General features: G+C 37.9%; 2 protein-coding genes across 6 annotated transcripts in view; both read left to right on the top strand.

The window, feature by feature from the left end:
• Zmym6 (zinc finger MYM-type containing 6) overlaps positions 1-15481 on the top strand; it is a 37829-nt gene extending 22348 nt beyond the window's left edge. For all 5 annotated transcript variants that reach the window (XM_071617646.1, XM_027937488.2, XM_071617647.1 and 2 more), the window contains exons 14-17: positions 1109-1249; positions 1790-1827; positions 10771-10924; positions 13421-15481. In XM_071617646.1, coding sequence (XP_071473747.1) covers positions 1109-1249; positions 1790-1827; positions 10771-10924; positions 13421-15291 — 2204 coding nt within the window. In that variant the 3' untranslated portion in view covers positions 15292-15481. The remainder of the gene's footprint in view (positions 1-1108; positions 1250-1789; positions 1828-10770; positions 10925-13420) is intronic.
• Positions 15482-17068: 1587 nt separating this feature from the next.
• On the top strand, positions 17069-20376 carry Tmem35b (transmembrane protein 35B). The gene is made up of 3 exons (XM_027937615.2): positions 17069-17219; positions 18560-18740; positions 19674-20376. The coding sequence occupies exons 1-3, from the start codon at positions 17115-17117 to the stop codon at positions 19847-19849; spliced, it is 462 nt and encodes a 153-aa protein (XP_027793416.1). The 5' UTR covers positions 17069-17114; the 3' UTR covers positions 19850-20376.
• Positions 20377-22379: the final 2003 nt, after the last annotated feature.

Here is a 22379-nt window from a genome sequence, read left to right as displayed (position 1 = left end):
TCAGAAAAAATAAATAGACCACTTCTTCATGGGTAGCAAAGTTTTTCTTGGCTACGAATAAAATAATTTTGTAAGTAGGACAGCTAATGTGGTCAGACTGTCAGAAGAATAGATACGTGGCATGTCCTTAAAGTAGCTTTCCTAAGTAGCACTTTCTGAATGTTAGATCAAAACGCTTGGCATTATTACCCTATATACATGTATGATTACACTATTGGTGTGACTCAACACCACGTACATCAAGAAGAATGAGAAGTTATGCTCCATTTGTGTACAGTGGATCAAAATTTATTCTGTCATGTATAACTAATTAGAACAAATAAAAAAATCCCCCCAAAAAAACACTTGATATAATGTTCTCTGATCAGAGCCTGAAGTGCTACCTAATTAACAGAATTTATGTCCTTTGGCCCCTTGCAGTCTGGCTCTTGTCTACCTTTGCAGTCTTATTAATTCTTACCTTAATCATATATGCTGATCTTTTGTGTTAGCTATTTGTTATCCCGGACCAGTCATGTTTGGAAGAATATTCATTTTGTAATGTAGCTTCAGAAAACCAATGTTAAGTGGTGGATAGATAGGTCCCTCATCAACTTACTTAGATAAATTGGCATGTTAAATTTTTATTTGAAGCAAATTTAAGTGTAGAGTTTTAACATTCACTAATAGAACAGCCCAGTCACTCCTGAAGCTAATACCTATATTTTTACCCAGAAAATGTCATTTGAAGCTTATTTTACAGAATCAAGCTCCTTTTTTTTTTTTTTAAATGTGGTACTGAGGATCGAACCCAGGGAGAGAGAATTTTTTAATATTTTTCAATTTTCGGTGGACACAACATCTTTATTTTTATGTGGTACTGAGGATCGAACCCAGGGTCCCGCGCATGCCAGGCGAGCGCGCTACCGCTTGAGCCACATCTCCAGCCCCAGAATCAAGCTCTTTTTAAGCCCCAGTAAACACTAATCTGACCAGAATCCCTCAACCCAGTGTTATATAGAGTTAGATATTTTCATTGCCTCTTGAGAACCTTGTTGTTAAATAGCTTTGTGTGTTGTATTGTATGATTATTTTGTTTATACCTGGTCTTTTTATTTATTTTAATCAGTAAATATTTGTAAGGCACGAACTGCTTTGATGGAGCTCCCTTCTGCAAAGACAGTTACAACACCAGTTATAACCAATGTTGTGTCATTGGCAAAAATACCTGTTGCCCAATCTACAGGAAACACTAACAGTGTTTTAAAAGGTATGATTTGATAAAAAGGCATTTGGCTAGAAGGTAGAGGTAAGCCTAATTGTTTCTTCTTGGTAATATTTTTCTTTATATAAGAAAACCCTCTTCTCTGTCTCTGGGGAAAGTAGGTAGCAAGCAAGGTGATGTTGGTGTAAAAGCAAGCCATATAGATTGTTGATTTTTTTTTTTTTCAAGAACCCAGATGATTTTAACATACCTGCTTCTTTACCATCAGAGATTCTAATGCAATAAGATGGGCCTTGGGCCTGGGGCCTGGAGATCCCTACCTTTACCATATACTACAGGTGATATTGATGTGGTTTCCTTAGTCCATTTTTTGAAAATTCTAGTCTAGACTGTAGCCTACTTTGGAGGGAGGAAATTAACTCCTTGATCTCAGTGTTATTATATTTGTTTTGGGAATAGTAGTGTATGTCTTGGGGTATAGCTTAGTGGTAAAGTGCTTGCTTAGCATGCACAAGGTCCTGGGTTTGATCCCATCACTGTAAAAAAAACCTTTTTTTAAAAAAAAAAAATCTTAATTTATAACAGGTGCAGCTACTAAGGAGGCAGCAAAGATCATTGAAGATGTAAGTTTTATTTTTACTTTTTTATTTTTCCTGATAATACCATTAGGGTTTATTTTCATTTTGGACATAACATTCTAATATATCTGAATAATTTTCTACTTATAGTCTATTTACAAAAGGCAGAGTAGGGCTGGGGTTATGGCTCAGTGGAAGAGCGAGCGCTCACCTAGCACATGTAAAGCACTGGGTTCGATCCTCATTACCACATAAAAATAAGTAAAATAGGGGCTGGGGTTGTGGCTCAGTGGTTGAGTGCTCACCTAGCATGTGTAGGCACTGGGTTCGATCCTCAGCACCACATAGATTTAAATAAGTGAAATAAAGGTGTTGTGTCCATCTACAACAAAATATATATATATTTTTTTTTAAAAGGCAGAGTAATATATCATGCACTAACTTTTTATCTTGAACGTTATAGTTTGCCTCTAGATCATTAATAAGAATATATTCCTGATTTATTTTACTGTTTGTGTTAACTTTAATTTTTTAAAAAAGATTGCTATTTCATCTGGTTGCTTATTTTTCTTACTATTTTCAAGTATTTATTTTTTAGACTAGAAAGTTTTTTGAAAGTTTAGTGTGGAGTCATTGTAAATAAATTTTGTGAGAATGTGCAAGGTGAAAGTATATGTAAACTCTCATTTTATGTCTCATTTGAAATAGAGTGAAACTTCCCAAAAAATTTTTAAAAATTTAGGAAATGCATCATTTCAGATCTGGTAGGCTAAAAGGATTACAAACTATGCATCACCTTAATAGGAGAATAAAATTTCCTTTGTCCTTTATCAGGATCATGTTAGTGTGTTAGTTCTTGGGTTAATGTTTTTGGTGACTGTTGTGCTGCTATCTTAACATTTGCTCTTGATATAATTAAAAATCTTATATGATGGTATTATTCAAGGGTTAAGTGGTAGTGCTGGTGCTAAAAAGTGTGCCCCAAATTCAGTAGCTTTGGAATAGAAGTTAGATGTGATGAAAATCTATGAAGATGATACCTCATACTGCTAATTCAGCCAAGTGTACTTACCCTGCACAGTGGTGGAGATGATGGTCAAGAAACCCAAAGCAGCCTTAAAGTAGGTGCACTTCCTTAGTTCACAAAAATTACAGCCAGGCAAGGATAATGAAATAAGTGGAAAATATCCTGGCAGTACGGGCATGATTTGAAAGGAGATGACAGTGAAACAAAATGTTTTACTGAAAGTCACTGCCCTTCTAATTTTAAAGTCCATTGAGATTTTTTCGTTTTCTTTTTTGATACTGGGGATGGAACCCAGAGGATCCTCCTACCACATCCTCCTGAGCCACTGGGATTACAGGCATGGGCCATCATGCCTGGCCCCATTGAGGTTTTAAGAATATAAAACTGAGCAGGCAGACTATATCTACTACCTCTAAAGCTATTAACACCTTAAAGAACCTATCATTTGGAAGACAATATATGGTAACTTGATAAAAATGATTCTGTGAGAGTGGTAAAGAAGGTAGATTTGCACAGTCAATGAAGGGCCCATTAAAAATTTGCTTGGAAGAAGCTAATTTTACAATATTCTTAGTTCTATTTTTCTATCTCTTAATATGGATATAGAGATTGCATGTGTTATACTTATAATACATATATACATATTATACATTATATACATAAAATGAACATGGAAAATTTATTTAAAAACTGAAAATTTGCTTGATTTAGAATTAGAAAAACAAAGGCAGAAGGAAGAAGACCACAGCAATTAACCTGGTCTTCCTTACAACTAACAGTAAGACTGTTGGCATGAGCTTTTAACCATGTTTTAGTAGAAATCATTTATTTTTGAACAAGATAATCCAAGTATGGATTGCTGTTCTAGGTAGCAAGGAAAAAGATCAAAAATGAATCTGCCTGTCAAGAAATCCTCAGTGGAAGAAAAGAGAGAAAAAAAACCACATTAGATTCATTCTTTAGCAAAAGTCTTGCAGGGAATCAAACCACCTTTCACTGGAATGTAGAAAGATAGCTTGTCCTAATTTAGTAGCTCTTAACTCTCCCATTATTTGTGTTGTTGGAAGATGATAATTCCTACTTAGTTATCTTCAGGCAATATACCATATTAATGAAATGTCATTAAATTAACTTACTTTGATATTTATTTGTATATTATATGTTGTACATTAAATTATTTTAAAATTACATGATTAGTAAATCACTATTGTACCATTAATAATTGTTATTAACTATACAATATAATTATTAACTATACAATTATATAATGAAGTGTTTTAATGTTATATATTAATAAGTATTATTAACATGTTTATACAAATGTTCTATATTGATTGTAGATTTATGTAGTCTGAGAATACATCCCTCTGCCACTTTGTCTAAATGGGACAGTTAGTCTTGAATTATGCTAGGTTTGAATTATTCAGGTTATTCAGGAACTCTGTACCTCATATTTAATGTGTCTGCCCTATATATGCTTTCCTCATGTGGAGTATTTTTAAAATTCACCAGTCATTTAAATTGTGTTACCAAGTACCTCTGATTAAGATTTTCAGTTTAGTCTATAAAAAGCTAACAGTAAATAATGTAATGCTCTTATGATGTGAAAGAAGTCCCTGACAGTCTTAGAATCATTTTGTTGTTGTTTCTCCAAGAATGGCAGTGTGAATCTCCCTTCAGTTATTTAAATGTACTTAAATTTGGTGGAATGGCAAAAAAATTATGAAAAGTACAAAGAAAATGTGAAAAAGTCAGCAAACTTTAGGTAGTAAATACTTTGTAGATCATTTGGTCTCTGTTCTGCCATTGCCGTGCAGAAACAAACACAGACAATAGACGAATTAGTGAGTGTGGCTGTGTCCCAATAAAATTTATTTACAAAATGGATAGAAGATTGGACTTTGCCCAAAGTCTGTAGTTTGTCAACTCCTGCTCTACTTTGTTCCCATCACCTAGAATTAACCATTATTTGCCTACAGTTTTTCCCCTCTTGCCTTTTTCTTTTTAAAAATTATTCACTATCACTAACCCCTTCTCACATCTCCAGAAGCAATATCATGAGTTTTGGGTGTCCTTTCAGACCATTTTGTAATCTTTTGTATATGTAGTATGAAAATATTTAATATTATTTTTAGAAATATTTATCCGTGTTGATACAATACATTTTGTACATTTCTGTTGATTACTATTTAGTATTGTATTTTCTGTAGGTACCATATTTAATTATCCACTGCGTTATTGTTAAACATTAGGTTGTTTCTAGCTTTTTACTATTAAAAAAAAAATCTCTGCTAAAATGAATATCCTTGTATATGTCTTCTTGTGCATCTATATGCAGGAATTTCTCTAGTGTAGAAATGAAAGAGTAGAATTATTGAGTCAAAGAGTATTTGGATTTCTAGTTTTTAAATTGCCCTACAGTGACTGTTATTTGTTTATATCCATTTCTCATAGCCTCACCATCATTTCTTTTTACTTATTTATTTAAAAGTTTTTTAATTGGCTGAGTACAATGGTGTATACTTGTAATCCCAGAGACTCAGGAGGCAGAGGCACGAGGTTTGTATGTTCAAGTCCAGCTTCAGCAATTTAGCAAGACCCTGTCTCAAAATAAAAAATGAAAAGGTCTGGGGATGTAGCTTGGTGGCAAAGCACCTCTGTTCAATTCTTTTTATTTATTTGTTTATTTTAATTGTTTAGTTGTCAGTGGACTTTATTTCTCTACGGTGCTGAGAATCAAACCCAGTGCCTCACACATGCTAGGCAAGTGCTTTTACCACTGAGCCACAACCCCAGCCCCCCCTGTTCAATTCTTTTTTGTGTGTGTGGTTCTGGGGATTGAACCCAGGGCCTTGTGCATGTGAGGCAAACACTCTACCAACTGAGCTGTATCCCCAGCCCCTATTCAATTCTTAATACCACAAACGATTAATTATTGTATTATAATTATACATAGTAGTGGGATTGGTTGTTATATCTGCATGCACACAGTATAACAATGCAATTTGGTCAGTTTCATTTCAGAGCAACTCCCTGAGCAACTCCCTTTTCTCCCATCTTCCCTCCTTCTGTTTCCCTTTCTTTATTCTACCTGTCACCATTCTATTTTAATGAAATCCCCCTACCTTCTTCTTTTTTCTCTCTAGCTTCCACATGAGAGAGAAAACATATGACTTGACTCTTGACTTTCTGAGTTTGCCTTATTTCACTTAACATGATGCTTTCAAGTTTCATCCATTTTCCTGCAAATGACATAACTTTATTCTTCTTTATAACTAAATAAAACTCAGTTGTGTTTATAATACAATTCCTTATCTGTTCATCTATTTATGAATACCTAGGCTGGTTCCATAATTTGGCCATTGTGAACTGTGCTGCTATAAACATATGAGTACGCATGTTTGCTGTAGTATAATGACTTCAAGTCTTTGGGATAAATACTGAGGACTGGTGTCACTGGGTCATATGGTGACTCCATCCCTAGTCTTTTGAGGAACTTCCATAGTGATTTTCATAGTGGTTATACTAATTTATAAACCTATCAATGGTGTAAAAGTGTTCCTTTTTCCCCCACTCATTTTTATTAAATGTCATATTTAATTTTTTTTCCTCTTGCCAATCTGTTTGATGGTTTTATTGTTTTCTTATTTTATATGTCTCTGATTACTAGTAGGTTTGCTTATATTTCTGTATTTTGGTCCTTTGGATTTTCTTTTCTTAGAATTTCTTTCTTTTAATCTCCCCCTATTTTTGTACTGAATTACCTTTTTCTAACTGATTTCTGGGTCTTTGTACAGTCATTTTTGTTTCTATGGTTTCTGTCACCCATGGCCAACCATAGTCTGAAAATATTAATGGAAAATTCCAGAAATAAGTAATTCATAAATTTTATATTGCACACCATTCTGGGTAGCATTATGAAATCTCACACTATTCTAGTCTGTCATTAGGTAGTTTTTAGTACCACCTAGATGATGGGGCTGATTTTCAGATTCATTCCTCTTGCTCTGACCTTTGAGCTCTAGCTAGATTCATGTATCCAACTGCCTACTTGACATTTAGATGTAGCCATTTAGAATAACTATCTCAAATATGTCTAAAATAGAATCATTGTATTTCCCTTAGGCTTCTCTGCAGCCTTGGCTACTTCTTACCACCCTTGGGCTACATCTGTACTGTCGCCTTTCTTCTGGATTATTTCAGTGACCTCCTGCCTGTCTTCTTGTATCCATTCTTACCCTGTTTTTTCTCCCTGTGGTTGCCAAAATGATCCTTCTAAAACAAATCAAATCATGTTACTCCTATGCTCAAAAGCCTTTTTGTTGAAATTCTAAAGCAGAGGAATAAAGAAAGGAAGGAGCTAGTTCCCACATATTAAAATTATTGGAAAACTACAGATATAAAGCTACATACATAATTAAGACACAGCTACAGGAGTAGACATCTAAACAGAAAGGAAATCCAGAAATAGACCGTGTGTGTGTGTGTGTCCAAATTTAGTAACAATAAAGGTGGCATTTCAGATCAGTAAGAGAAATATGGATTATTCAATAATGATATGACAGCCGAGTAGACATATAGAAGATTTCTATATGGATTTCTACCTCACAATTCAGACCAAAATAAAGTTTAGATAGAGAAAATATTTAAATGTAAGAAACAATGAAGGTACTAAGAAATAAACAGGAGAAAAATTTAATAATGTAGAAGTGGGGAAAGCATTTCTACTTTCCATGAAAGAAGCCACAGGGAAATTCAACTATATTTCAAAGACAAATGACAGAATGCAAAGGTTGCAACTCTTTTTACAAAAAGCTAGTTTAAAAAACTGTATAAAGAGAATTTGTGAATCAATAAAAAGACCCAATGTCCAGTAGAAAATAGGCCAAAATATGATCCATCAGTTTACAGACTGAACATAAAAATAGCTCTTAAACATAGGAAAAGATATTCAACTTCAAAATTAGAGAAATACTGTTAGAATTGCAGTTTAATCATATTGGCCAAGATAGAAATGATGAACAGCATTGTTAAATCATTCTTACACATTGCTAATAGGAGCATAAATGGGTAAAGCTGCTACAGAGTCATTTAATAGAGACCTTAATTTAAAATGTAAATATAATTTACCTAGAAATTCCATTTTTAGTAATATACCTTTCAAATACATTTTGCACATTTGTGAAATTGATTATATACTAGGATATAAACTGCAGCATTTTTCACAGTAACAGAAGTGTGAAAGCAACCTGGTTGTTTCATCAGTGACTGGGCTCATGGTGAGTTCATTCTTGAATTACCATGTGAATTAGGAAAAAATAGCCCTATTCAGGCAAAGTCTGAAGTTCACCCCTTTCTGGTCCCACACCTGTTTACATGGCCTGATAAGTGGAACCTCCCTTACAAGCATATATAATAGCCTTGGTTGTAGTTAAACTTGGTATAACATATCCATACAACAGAATACTATGCTGTTGTTAAAAAGAATGCAGCAGCTCTGTATGTGTAGACATAGAGGAAAAGCACCCTCCCATTTGTGCTTTAAACACAGGTGTGCCTTTGTGCATTTTTGTATACACGTATAGAATATACCTGAATATGCCAACAATAACTAGATTATAGTGACTGTCTCTGAGGAGAACTGAATGGGAGAGAATTTTAAGAGGGAAAATTATTTTGACATTGTTTACTATTTGAATCTTTAAATTTTATGTTGCATATGCATAGGATTTAAAAAAAAATAAAGGAAAACAAGGCAAAGATTTGATAGACAATTCACAGGAAAGGAAATGTAAGTAATGCTCACACATGAAGAAATGCTTCATCACACTAGAATAAGATAATTTTTCACTCATTAGAAATAGCAAAAACTATAATACTCAGTTGAATAGGATGTTGGGTAACAGGCTTGCATATATTGCTAATGGCCTTGTAATATGGTATAACTTCTATGAAGAGCAATTTGGCAATATCATCAGAATTAAAATCATGTACATGTACTTTAATACCCACCAACAACTTTAGACTTTATTCTGTAGAAATACTAACATATGCAGAACCAGTTTATGTATAAGATAGTTACTGTAGCGTAAGATTTATAACTACCTAAATGGTCGTCAGCAAGGAATCTTCATATTATTGTATGTTCTGTAATGGCCAACTATGCAAGCCGTTCTAGGCAGCTTCATACAAAATTATGTAGATATACCTCTAAGATAGGTTGTTAAGTGACAAGAACAAAGTGCTCAATCTTGCTAATATGCTACCATTTGTAGTCAGAAACAATTATTTAATTATATAGACCATCTCTAGAAGAAACTGGTAATAGTGGTTGTATGCAAATTTGAGTCTAGATAGATGGCATTAACATGTACACTTTTATACCTTTTTAATTTTGTACTAAGTACATTTATTATTTACTTATTTGGTACTGGGGATTGAACCCAGGGGTGCTTTACCATTGAACATTCCTGTTGTTTTTTTTTTTTTTTTGAGAGGGGGGTGGTCTCACTAATTTGCTGAGACTGGCCTGTAATTTGAAATCCTCCCATCACAGCCTCTCAAGTCTCTGGGATTACAAGGCATGTACTACTGTGCCCAACTCATTACTTATTTTAAATAAATGAATTTAAATATAACTTTCAGTGGCATCCCATCATATTTAAAATACAGTCCCTTTTTTGTTGTTGTTGCTGCTGTTTTTAACTAGGATTTTCTGGTTTTACACATATTGACTTCTGCCAACCTTCCCAATATTCCCATTCTCTCCCTGCTTACTATTTCAGCTTCATTCTTGTTGATATTCCTAAGCCACGCTAGGCCCTTTCCATCTTGAGGGTTTTTGCACCTACAGCTCCTCTGCCTGGACTCCTCTGACCTCAGACTTTTGCTTGGCTCATTACTCTTGAATAATTCAGATGATCTTTGCTCAGATGTTTTCTCCAGAAGTATCCTTCACACTGTCACTTTTCATTCCCTTACCCTGCTTTATTTTTCTTTACTGCTGTTGTCACTATCTGGAATTATACATTATATGTTTGTTCTACTTGTTTGTTTTCTGTCTCCCTCTAGAATGTAAGGCTCATAAGAGCAGGACTCCATTTGTTTTCTGCTCTATCCCCAGAGCTTAGAACAGTCCCTGGTTTGTGGTAAACATTCAGTAAATATTTACTGAATGAATAAACATTTAAATACATTCTCCCACTCTGTTGTTTATCCTTAATTTTATTTTATAAAGACCTTTGTTCACAGAAGTTTTAAATTTCCAGGTGGTCAAGTGTATCAGTCTTTTTTATTTTGTTATTTCTTTTGTGTTTGATTTAAGAATATTTTCTGTGCACTTTGATCATTTGGAAGTTCTCCAGTGATTTTAAGTTTTTTTTTAATATTGGTCTTTAATCAATAAAGAATATTTTTTTCCTGTATGTTCTGAGGTTGGATCTAATTTTTCTGAGTAGCCAATTGTCCTAATCAGCAAAAATTGTTTTCATTATTTGGATCATGCTACAGGCAGAATTATTACTTATTTTTTGTAGTGCTTGGATCAAACCCAGGGCCTTACACATGCTAGGCAAGGGCTCTCCTTCTGAGGTACTCTTCCAGCCCTCAGAATATCTTTTTTAAAAAGTCAGTAAATTGAACTGATACCAATTAGGAGAATTGAGAATTAACATATGTTTCCCAAAGTACCTTCTTTTTTGCAACTGCTCTTTCAGACAAATTATATTTCTTTTGATATATCACCTTTTTAAAAATTTTTAATATTTATTTTTTAGGTGTAGATGGACACAACACAATGCCTCTATTTTTATGTGGTGCTGAGGATCAAACCTGGGTCCCGCCCGTGCTAGGCGAGCGCTCTACTGCTGAACCACAATCCCAGCCCCCCCCCCCCATATATCACTTTTAAATGATAGTAATTAGTGATAAGGAACTAAAAACTCTCTTTTGTATTTAACTAGGAAAGTGCACAATCAGATGCCATGAAACTTATATCTTCCCAGTCTTCTCAGTCTTCCAAGCTTTTAAAGAATAAAGCTGTATTATGTAAGCCTGTCACACAGACCAAGGCCACCTCTTGCAAACCACATACACAACAGAAGGAATGTCAGACAGGTACGTGACTTTGTGCTTTCCCCAATGTGTTTACTGGTTTTTATAAGAAAGGAAAGAAAGAATTGACAGTTTCTTGAATGTGAAAAACATTAATTTCTAGATCACCTCTCTAAATTCACATGCACACATGTATGTGAACAGACTTGTATATACACAGACATCTACATGTGTATATTGCTCTTTTCCAAATATGCAGACAACTATTTTAATTACTAAGATAAAGATTTGATTAAATTTATTACTGATTTAGCTGGGTGTTGTGGTGCATGTGTATAATCTCAGCCCCTCAAGAGGCTGAGGCAGGAGGATCCTAAATTCAAGGCCAGCCTCAGCAACTTAGTGAGGACTTAAGCAACTTTGTAAGACCCTGACTCAAAATAAAAAGGGCTGGAGATGTGGTTAAGTGCCCCTGAGTTAAGTGACATGGCATACCATGTCCAGTCTGATTTTATTTTTAATAAAGTGTTACTGGTTTAACCTTAGTTCTTTTTTCTTTTTTTTAAACACTGACTTCAATTGTTAGACATATCTAAGATGTTTGTGATCAGAAAAATTGTTGGACTTCATACTTGAAAAAGCTGTAAATTATTGCTCCAGTCCATGTTAACTACTTTTAAGCCCACTGTGCTTGTATTTACAATTACTTTAGTAGCCAGCTATGCCCAAAGCATTTTTTAAATTATTTTTAATGATACTGGAATTGAACCCGGGGCATGTTTGGCAAGTGCAAAGCATTGAGCTATATCCCCAGCCCTTTATTATTTATTTATCTATTTGTCTTTATTGATTGATAGATACTAGGGATTGAACCCAAGGGTGCTTAACCACTGAGCCATATTCCCCAGCACTTTTTATTTTTTATTTTGAGACAGGGTCTTGCTAGATTGCTTACAGCCTTGCTTAGTTGCCCAGTCTAGCCTCAAATTTTTGATCCTCCTACCTTAGCTGACTGAACAGCTGGGATTTTAGCCATGCATACCATGTCCAGTCTGATTTATTTTTAATAAAGATTTTTCCTTATGTAATTATCTGTATTTAAAAAGCTTAGTCTATGTGGGCACGGTACACCTCTAATCCTAGCAACTCAGGAGGATGAGGCAGCAGAATTATAAGTTAGAGGCTGGCCTCAGCAATTTAGCTAGATAAACCCTGTCTCAAAAAAAAAAAAAAAAAAAAAAAAAAACAATAACAACTATAGCAAAAAAAAAAAAAAATCTGTCAAAAAGTACTCAGTTGTTTTTTATTCAGGGTACCTTTCTTATGGTAGGAGTCAAAGAAATTGCTATTTTTCTTCTTCAGGAGATTTGATTATTTTATATCCCTGTTAAAATGATACACTATGTACATGAATTTATATGATCACATGTGGAGGTTAGTAAAGGCTCTGTGGGCATCTATATGTGGGGGTATATGTGTACCTATACATTTTTAAATTTCTAGACTAAATATTAGATTATTTTCTGTATACTGTTGTAAACTGTTAATTGCTTTATTATTTCATACTATTGAAAATATTCCATGTCAGTATAAATTTAAATATACATCAGAATTCTTAATATACATAAATTTCAGAGTATATAACATAACCAACCCCCTAAGACTAGAACTTCAGATTTATTTATCTCCTTCCTTCCTTCCTTTCTTCTCCAGTACGGGCATTGACCCCAAAACATGCCGTATGCTAGGCAAGTGCTCCACCACTGAGCTCTACCCCCAGCTCCTAGATTTTTTAATACTTATAAACAATGTCAAGTTAAAGTGTATTAATGGATCTTTGTCCACTTGTCTAGTTATGTTCTTAAGACAAATCCTAAGAAGCAGGATTACTCATTCAAAGGCTGTAGTCAGTTTTTAAAGCTTTTAAAACCTGTTGCTAAATTGCCTTCCTGAAAAGTTACAATTTATGTTCTAAATATCAGTGTTGGATAGGATTAATTTCTCTTCACCCTCTCTGACACTGGATATCACAATCAACAATTGCCCCTGTGTCTTTAACTAAATAACTAGGTTTCTTTCTTTTCCTCAACTTTAATTTTGAAAAATATCAAAATTCAGACAGATTGAAAAACAGTATCATTAATGTCAGCATACCCTTTATCTAGATTCACCAAGTACTTCCTTCTTCTAACATTTTGGTTTTTTTCCTGAGCTCTTTGAAAATAAAATAATTTATTCTTAATCTGTGTGTGTCATGGACTTCAGAACTAATTCCAGTAAACTATTAGATACTTGAAATTAATTTCACATTTTACAGCTTATAATTTTATTATAATCAAGTGGCCAAACCTTGGACAAAGGAGGAAATTGAGTTTTTAATGGCATCATGAAGGTATTATAGTCTGTTTTTAAAACTTTAATCAGGATATTATTTTCATAAATATAAATAGTAACAAAAAATAAATTTTAAATGTGTGGGGAAAAAACAAAGAACAATGCTTATTTGTTCTTGAACTTAACAGTTTACACATTTAACAGTGATTCAAATATTTCCTTCAGATTTAGCTATGCCAAATGAGAAAAATGATGCAGAACTTGATTCTCCACCTGCAAAGAAAAAAAGAATAGGTTTTTTCCAGACTTATGATGTGGAATATTTAAAGGTTGGTTGTATTATGTGTCCTGGATCAAAAGAGAGTTCACCAAGGCCACAGTGTGTCGTTTGTGGAGAGATCTTACCCAGTGAAAGTTTGAAGCCGGCAAATCTTTCTCATCATTTGAAGACAAAACATTCAGAATTAGAAAACAAGCCAGTAGATTTCTTTGTACAAAAATCTCTTGAAATGGAATGTCAAAACAGTTCTTTAAAAAAGTGTTTACTAGTTGAAAAGTCACTTGTGAAAGCTTCTTATTTAATCGCTTTCCAAATTGCTGCCAGCAAGAAGCCATTCTCTATTGCTGAAGAATTAATCAAACCATATTTAGTAGAAATGTGTTCGGAAGTTTTGGGTTCAAGTGCTGGAGACAAAATGAAAACCATTCCTCTCTCTAATAATATAGTTGGATACAGAATTGATGAATTATCTGCAGACATTGAAGATCAGCTGATCCAAAAGGTCAGAGAGTCAGCGTGGTTTGCTCTTCAGATAGATGAGTCATCAGAAATCTCAAATACCACCCTTCTCTTGTGCTATATTCGTTTCATTGATTATGAGTATAGTGATATAAAAGAAGAATTATTATTTTGCCTTGAAATGCCTTCTCAAATCACTGGTTTTGAAATATTTGAACTAATAAATAAGTATATTGATAGTAAATCTCTGAATTGGAAACATTGTGTTGGTCTCTGTACTGATGGGGCTGCAAGCATTACTGGCAGGTATTCTGATTTAAGGGCAAAAATTCAAGAAGTTGCCATGAGTACAGTGGCATTTACACATTGTTTTATTCACCGTGAACTCTTAGCAGCTGAAAAGTTGTCTCCATGTTTACATGAAGTTCTTTTGCAGTCAGCACAAATTTTAAGTTTTGTAAAGAGTAATTCATCGAGTTCACGGATGTTAACAATTTTGTGTGAAGAGATGGGACCCGAGCATGTGAATTTACCACTTCATGTTGAAATATGTTGGATATCAAGAGGGAGAATTTTAACAAGGTTATTTGAATTACGACATGAAATTGAAATATTTTTAAATCAAAAGCATTCAGATTTCGCCACCTATTTTCATGATGAGGAATGGGTTGCAAAGCTAGCCTATTTAGCGGATATATTTTCACTTATAAATGAGTTAAATTCAAGTCTTCAAGGAACCATGACTACTTTCTTCAATTTGTATAATAAAATGGATATTTATAAGAAAAAGTTAAAAATGTGGTTGAAGCGGACACAAGAGAATGATTATGATATGTTCCCTTCATTTTCTGAATTCTCAAACTCATCAGACTTAAATGTGAGAAATATCACAAGCATTATTCTTGAGCACCTGGAAGGACTTTCTCAAATGTTCCATGACTGCTACCCACCAGAAGATGACTTGCGTCCAGGAAATTTGTGGATTATTAACCCATTTACGAATCACCAAAATAATAATCTTACTAATTTTGAAAAAGAAAAATTAAAACAGTTATTTTCAGATTTAGGATTACAGTCACTATTTAAATCAGTGTCTGTAACGCAGTTTTGGATAAATGCAAAGACAAGTTACCCAGAACTGCATGAAAAGGCAATGAAATTTTTATTACCTTTTTCAACTGTTTATTTATGTGATGCTGCCTTTTCAGCTTTGACTGTGTCAAGACAAAGAAATCTGTTGGTTTCTGGCTCTGCCCTGAGACTTGCAGTCACATCATTAATTCCAAGGATAGAAAAATTAGTAAAGGAGAAAGAAAAGCAGTGTGCATGTTGTTTATCATCAAAGTCTAATTTTTGAGCTGGGGTTGTGGCTCAGTGGTAGAGCACTTGCCTGGCATGTATGAAGCACTGGGTTCAATCCTCAGCACATTAAATAAACAAACAAATAAATAAAGGTATTGTGACCATCTACCACTAAAAATATAAAGAAGTCTAATTTTGTGTTAAATTTTGTGTAACTATCCTAAAATATAATTTCCTAATGTGGATTTGTGTTTTCAGTGTTTGTTTTAATAATTTTCTCATTTTTGTGGAAGGATTTAATAATTACGCATTTGTGCATAATTATGTTTAGTTTTTTAATAATCCAAGATAGAGAATTTGGTTGACAAACTTGGGTTAGTGACCAAGATTGCATCTAATTAAAGACCTTTTTTTTTTTTTTTTGTATGGGGGACTGAACTGAGGTGCTCAGCAACTAAGCCTCATTCCCAGTTCATGTTATTTTTTGTTTTTATGAGATAGGGTCTCAATAAATTGCTGAGGCTGGCCTTGAATCTGTTACCCTCCAGCCTCAGCCTCCTGAGCTGCTGGGATTACAAGGAGTCCACTACCTCCCCCTGCTAAAAGGCCCAGTTTCTAATATGATAGCACAATCTGGATGTTGAAGTTGGACATGAGAGATTTCTGTCTTCAGGCAGCCAGCTGCCCCCAGCAGATTATAGGTAGGTGGAAAACAAAGATCATAAGTAATGGTTAACAGGGAATAGGACAGAGGGGAGTTTGAGACTGTTTGGGGCTTTCTCTGGCCCGCTAGACCAGGGCTTGGTAAACTTTTTTCACAAAGGGCCATATAGTAAATATTAGGTTTTGCACCCATAGTGTGGCCACTCCTACACAGTTGCAGTGTAAAAGCAGCCATAGACAAATGAGTATTTCAGTAAAACTTTATGAACACCGAGATGTCAATTTCGTATAATTTTTATGTGTCACGAAAACTTCTTGCACTTTTTAATCATTAAAAAGGGTAAACAAACATTATCATCTTGTATGGAGGAGAGCAGAAAAACCAAACAGCTAGCAGAATTTGGCCCACACTTTGCCCAGCCAGCTCTAAACAGACATCCTGGTAAGAGCAGATGGACCAGGAATGGCCTACAGCGCTTTGTTCAATGAAAGCCTCTCTTCCCCTGACAAGTATCTGAATTTTCAAACACCTTTCACATTTTAAATTCAGCTGAGACGTCAGAGGGCAGATACTTCAAGCAAGATATACAGGAACACCTTTTTTTTTTTTTTTTTGAGGGGGGGAGGGGTACTCCACCACTGAGCCACATCCCCAGCCCTGTTTCTATTTTATTTAGAGACAGGGTCTCACTGAGTTGCTTGGGACCTCACTGAGTTGCTGAGGCTGGCTTTGAACTCAGATCCTCCTAAGGGATTACAGGCTTGCGCCACCGCGCTGCACGACTAGTTAAATTATTGGTTATCTATGTATTAGGTTGTTCAGATTACTCATTTACAAATGATTTTCTGCAGGCCTGTTAGCCACTCCTGAGAACCAAGGCCTTATTGCCCTGTGGGTGCAGACACTGAGGCCGTTTGGGGTCGGGCGACAGCCCAGCTCCTTCTGCTAGTGTGGCAGTCGCAGGGCCGAAGCCCGGGCTCTGGGGCAGAACGCGGCTCCTGCGCGGCCACGGCCAGATGCCCACGTTTGCCTCCACTTTGTGCTGGCCGGGAGGCGGGGCCGCCCCTGGATTCGGGCGGTGGCAGTTCGCTCGGGAGCCCGCGGGCCTGGCGGGCACGTCCCAGAGTTGGGGCGCGGCCTTCCGGCCGCGGCGGAGGCGGAGGCGGGAGGAAGCGAGCCCGCGAGGCGGCCCCTGGGTCCCGAGCGGCGCGGCCATGGCGCTCGTGCTCGCCGCCCTGCGCGTCCTGCTGGGCGGTTTCTTTGCGCTCACGGGGGCGGCCAAGCTCTCGCAGATCTCGGCTCCCGTGTCGCAGCAGATGGTGAGCGAGTGGGTGGGCGGGGGCCCGGAGCGTGGCGAGCGCTCGGCCTGGCCGCGCGGGAGCTGGGGACCCGCGCCGGGGACTTCCCCGGAGTTCCTCGAGTTTTCTGGCTCCTCCTTGGGCGGGAGCGGGTGGGACCACCCTTTCCGGCTGAGCAGTGGCTTCGCGGAGCGAATTAAGAGCCCGAGAGGAGTGCTTGGGCACCCTTTTGGCGGAGGATGAGTGTCCTTCCACCTTCTTCCCCTCTACTTTTGGGGTGAGTCGCGAAGCAGGCTGTAGTAATCCCCACTTTGCAGGTAGGAAACCTGCCCTGAAGGCAGGAAGCAGGACTCAAACCAGACTTTCCTAATTCAATCCATTCTTTTCCCAACAAGCCTAGAAAGCCCCTGCCAGCTCTCTGGCTAGTTCCAGAGTGTAGAAAAGCTTTCATCTCCAGCTTACCAGTGCCCCCAGCCCCTCCAAGAGGCCAGGCTTTGAGGGAGGCCCCAGTTGCCCCTCTCTCCCAAGCCTGGGTACTCCCTTTATGATTTAGGATGGTGGATTATTTGGGGGAAGAATCTCACCAGAGCTTTCAGGGCCGAGTAGGAGAGGTAGAGGAGAAGTGGGAGAGCAGGAAAAGGCAACTGTGGGTGAGCTGTCATTTGGCCTAGAGAACGGCCCAATTCAGCGAGAGGGTCTTATTGAGCCATTCCTTTTCTTCCTTGAGTCTGCCACATTGGAATCCAGAACCCAACTGAGGATATTGAAGATGGGGTCTGTTTAATGAGTGCTTCCACCACCTCATCACCTGCAAACATTCCCTGAAAAGCAGTCTGAAGAGGAACCAGGCCTAGCGTGGTGGGCTTGCCTGTAATCCCAGTGGCTTGAGAGGCTGAGACATAGGATTTCAAGTTTGATACCAGCCTCAGCAATTTAGCAAGTCCCTAAGCCACTGAGATCCTGTCTCAAAATAGAAAGGGCTGGGGATATAGCTCAGTAGTAAAGTGCCTATTGGTTTAATCCCCAGTACAAAACAGTAACAAAACAAAAAGGATCTTGGAATCCTCAAGGCCTTATTCCTAGAGGGGAAGGCCCAAGCCCTGGGGCCAGGGTGTAATCTGTTGAGAGGTCTGATGAGAAAATCAACTTCTTCTCACTTGGGGCATAGAGCATGTATGTATCCTGATTTCAAAGCTCAGCACCACAAGGTGGCTTTTCCAGGCTGACCTCAGGCTCTGACCTAGGGTAAATAGCAGTTTTATTAAGGGGGTTGTGAACAAAGGTATAGAATGCCCCTGTGGGGCATCTGGACAGTATTTCCTAGGTGAGCATGGCTGATAGACATTCCCTGCCATTTGTAGAAAGCCCTGTTCGTGCAGTTTGCTGAGGTGTTCCCGTTGAAGTTGTTCGGCTACCAGCCAGATCCTGTGAACTACCAAACAGCTGTGGGCTGGCTGGAGCTGCTGGCTGGGTTGCTGTTGGTCGTGGGCCCACCGATGCTACAAGATATCAGTAACTTCCTCTTGACCCTCCTCATGATGGGTAAGGGGGCCTGGGGAAATGGGATCTTCTGGGAGGAATGATAGAAGACCTGTTCATTCCCCCACTACTGTTGCCACCTTTTCTCTCTGGGACCAAGAACACTTTCTGCTCTGCTGCAGTTTCCATAGTCTTCAGAAGAGGACAGGTGCTTTTGAAACTTGATATACCATAATACTAACCCATGTCAAGTATACTTTTTACCTCATGGCTGCATAGTATTCCATTATGAGGATGTATTATAACCTCAGAGCCCCTACTCCTTCCACACACCCACTCCTGGAATGAGGGGAGGAACAGCAGCTGCCACTTGGCTTATGTGTATAGCAGATGGGAGTAGAGAGCTGGGAAGCTAAGGCCCCCTGAACAGAAAGGCAGATGGTTTCTGTGAGGTGCCTCTTGTAGAAGCTGTGTTCACAGGAACTGCTGATGACAGAAACAGCTCTGCCTCAAAGACTAGAAATCTTCAGGCTCTTCTTTATCCCCTTGGCCTGTGTCACCATTATTGGTACTGTTACCACCCTATCTCCTAAGCATTCTTTCCATTTCTAGACCTTTCCTCATTTTCAGATCTTTGCCAGCACTTTTGCCACAATTCCCACAACTCCTCCCCTCCTGTAGATGTAGGATTAAGAAGAAGGATTGGGGAAAATTTGTTCCCCAATCCCTGTCTACCTACCTCACAGTCCCTGCCCCCTTCGACTAGAATGTTGCCGTTTCTTTCTTAACCTCTGAGTGAGCCTTTATTAGTCCAAGAGGCTTCTAACTCTTGGTCCTGCTTTCTCCAGGAAGCCAAAGATGAGGAGAAGGATTCATGTGGAGGATGTTTAATCGGAGGGCTTGGCTGGAGTGGGTCAGCCTAGGCTGGAACCCCTGAGCTCTCTGGATCTTCTGGGTGCTTCCAGGGAGCCTCAGGGATTTCGTTTTCCATTCCAGTGGCTATCTTCACTTTGGTATCTCTGAAAGAGTCACTGAGCACCTCCATCCCAGCCATTGTCTGCTTGGGGCTCCTGCTGCTGCTGGACGTCTGCCAGTTCTTAGCCCAAACTAAGAAGATGGTCACACACTCTAGGAAGAAGACTCCAAGTGCATTCAAGGAACCCTGGACGTAGAGAGTCCCTTCATACCATGCAGCTGTCACAGCAGGAACATGCTGGAATAGTCTGTCACCTCATTACCAGTACGTTCCATGTCTTCCAGTGTTGAAAGAGACATCTTGTCTACCTAGCCCTGATTACTCTCTGTAACTATACTGTTCTCTTTTGAGGGATAGATGTTGCACACACTGACATTCTTCATGTCATGTGAAAATAGAAAATAAGCAAAAAAGAAATTTAAAACACCAAAATTCTAATATTCCAAAATTACCACTTTTAATGCCTTGGTACTATATCTCTTGTCTTTTTCTATGCCTTTGTATAGATTTATATATTTTTAAATGAAAATGAGATCATATATCCTATTTTATTACCTACTTTTTAAACCTGGTATTCTATAACACCATTCCGTGTCTCTTTTACCTCATTAGTCTTGATGGCTGCATAGTATTCCATTTTAAGGATTTAGTCTACCTTCCGTGAGGAACGTTCCCAATTTTTTGTGATTGTAAACCTCACAATAAATCATCTTTGCATACTTATTTCCTTTCCCTAGAAGTGAAGGTGCTGGTTCAAAAGGCATACAATTTTTGAGATATTAAAATACACATTTTAAAATTTATAGGTTGAATGTTACAGAGTTTAAGTATCTGTTTCTGCCTATGCCCTTCTAAGCCACATGAAAGATTCCTTCCCATTCTTTTTTTCTCTCTTACACTTTAGATTTGCAGAGCTTACAAAAATGGGCATGAGTCATTTTATAGGACCTGAAATCACTGGTCTTTGATGGTGACGTATGGCCCAGTCCAGGGCTCCTTGACTCCTATGTAGATCTGGGACAGCCAACTCCCTGGAATGCTGAATGGTACAGCAGGGCCGAAAGCCTGGGAGGAATCCCGGGGATCAGAAGGGAAGGTGGACAACATGTCATGTCACCAGCCACTTCACCTTTTGGAAAGTACTGTGCCTCCCATGAGGGAAAATAGGAAAAAGTTTATTTATACCAATATTCTATATCAGCTTATAAATTGCTTTGGAGGTAGGAGCAATCAGAAGTCTATGTATGTTACACCACTTCAGGTTCATGTTAGAAAAGCAATTCCTGCTCTGTCACTGACTAGCATGAACCTCAGGCAAGTGGAAAATCTTGGTCGGAGATCTTGTGTCCAAAAGCACAATGATGTAATCTACCTATAGCACAGATAAATAGATAAGTGGATAACAGTACATAAATACGTGCGGCAGCGCCAAAACAATAAGGAAATTTTCTCTCACTTAAGCAGTCCAGAGATGACTTGACTTCATTTTCAGTGTTGGTTAATTTTGTGCTTAATGAGGACACAAAGGACCAGCGTTCTTTCAACTTTCTGTTATGCTGCTTTCAGTTTATTGGCTGCTGCCTTCAGAGTTGCAGAATAGCTGCAGCAGCTACAGACTGCACAGTTGCACATTTCTAAAAGTGAAAAGAAAGAGAAAGGATCTTCTAGAAGTCCCTAGATTTTCCCTCACATCTCACCGGCCAGAATTATGCCACATTTCCATTCCTAAACCAATCTCTGTCAAGAAAGATGGAATTCCTATGGTGGACTTAACACCCATTTTTACCCATTTGGTCAATGAGGAAAGGGCGGGGAATGACAGTATTTGCCACTTGCTAGTTTGTTTATAAAATACGAAAAATAACTAATTAAGGTTGGGGTTGTGCCTTAGCGGTACAGCGCTTGCCTAGCACATGCAAGGCCCTGGGTTCCATCCTCAGCATCACATAAAAATAAATAAAATAGGGCTGGTGTTGTGGCTCAGTGGTGGCGTGCTCGCCTAGCAAGCGCAAGGCCCTGGGTTCGATCCTCAGCACCACATAAAAACAAATAAAGGTATTGTGTCCAACTACAACTAAAAAATAAATATTAAAAATCAATAAATAAAATAAAGGTATTGTTTTTTTCAGATCTTTGCCAACACTTTTGCCACAATTCCCACACCTCCTCCCCTCCTGTAGATGTAGGTTTAAATAAACATTAAAAAACTTTAATGATTTCAAAATTTGGCATATAACAGGCCAGTAAATGCTGTTATTACATATCAATTTGTTCTGATGAGACTATGGATCAGAAAGTTTTAGGTATTTATATGTCAGACCTGAGACTAGAACTAAGGCCTGACTGATTCCAAATCCTACCCTTTGTTTTGCACCAACTGCCAGAACTGAAAATAGGCTGGTATGACACCTGGGATGACCTGTCCACTGTGATCAAATCTGCCCTGCCTTCCAGAATTACCCCTCTGCATGAAAATTTTGAAACCCACAGAAGTAGAGCCTGGAAAGCCCTGGCTGCTGTAGCCCACCTGTCTCCAGTCAGGACTGTGAGTAGAAGAACCTCTCGCAGCTGGCACTGGACTGAGGCCTCCCATTTACCAGTGCTTGGCCTGTAGGTTGATGAGTAGCCACTGGCTCTCAAAGTTGGCTATAGGACAGGCCCAGCAGCTGCAGGTCAGACATGGTGCTGAAAAAAATGGGATGGACACCTTGTGTGGAGGAGCAGTT

Source organism: Marmota flaviventris, chromosome 10 (genome assembly GCF_047511675.1).
Source record: "Marmota flaviventris isolate mMarFla1 chromosome 10, mMarFla1.hap1, whole genome shotgun sequence".
Classification (NCBI taxonomy): Eukaryota; Metazoa; Chordata; class Mammalia; order Rodentia; family Sciuridae; genus Marmota; species Marmota flaviventris.
This window is presented reverse-complemented; position numbering and strand designations above follow the sequence as displayed.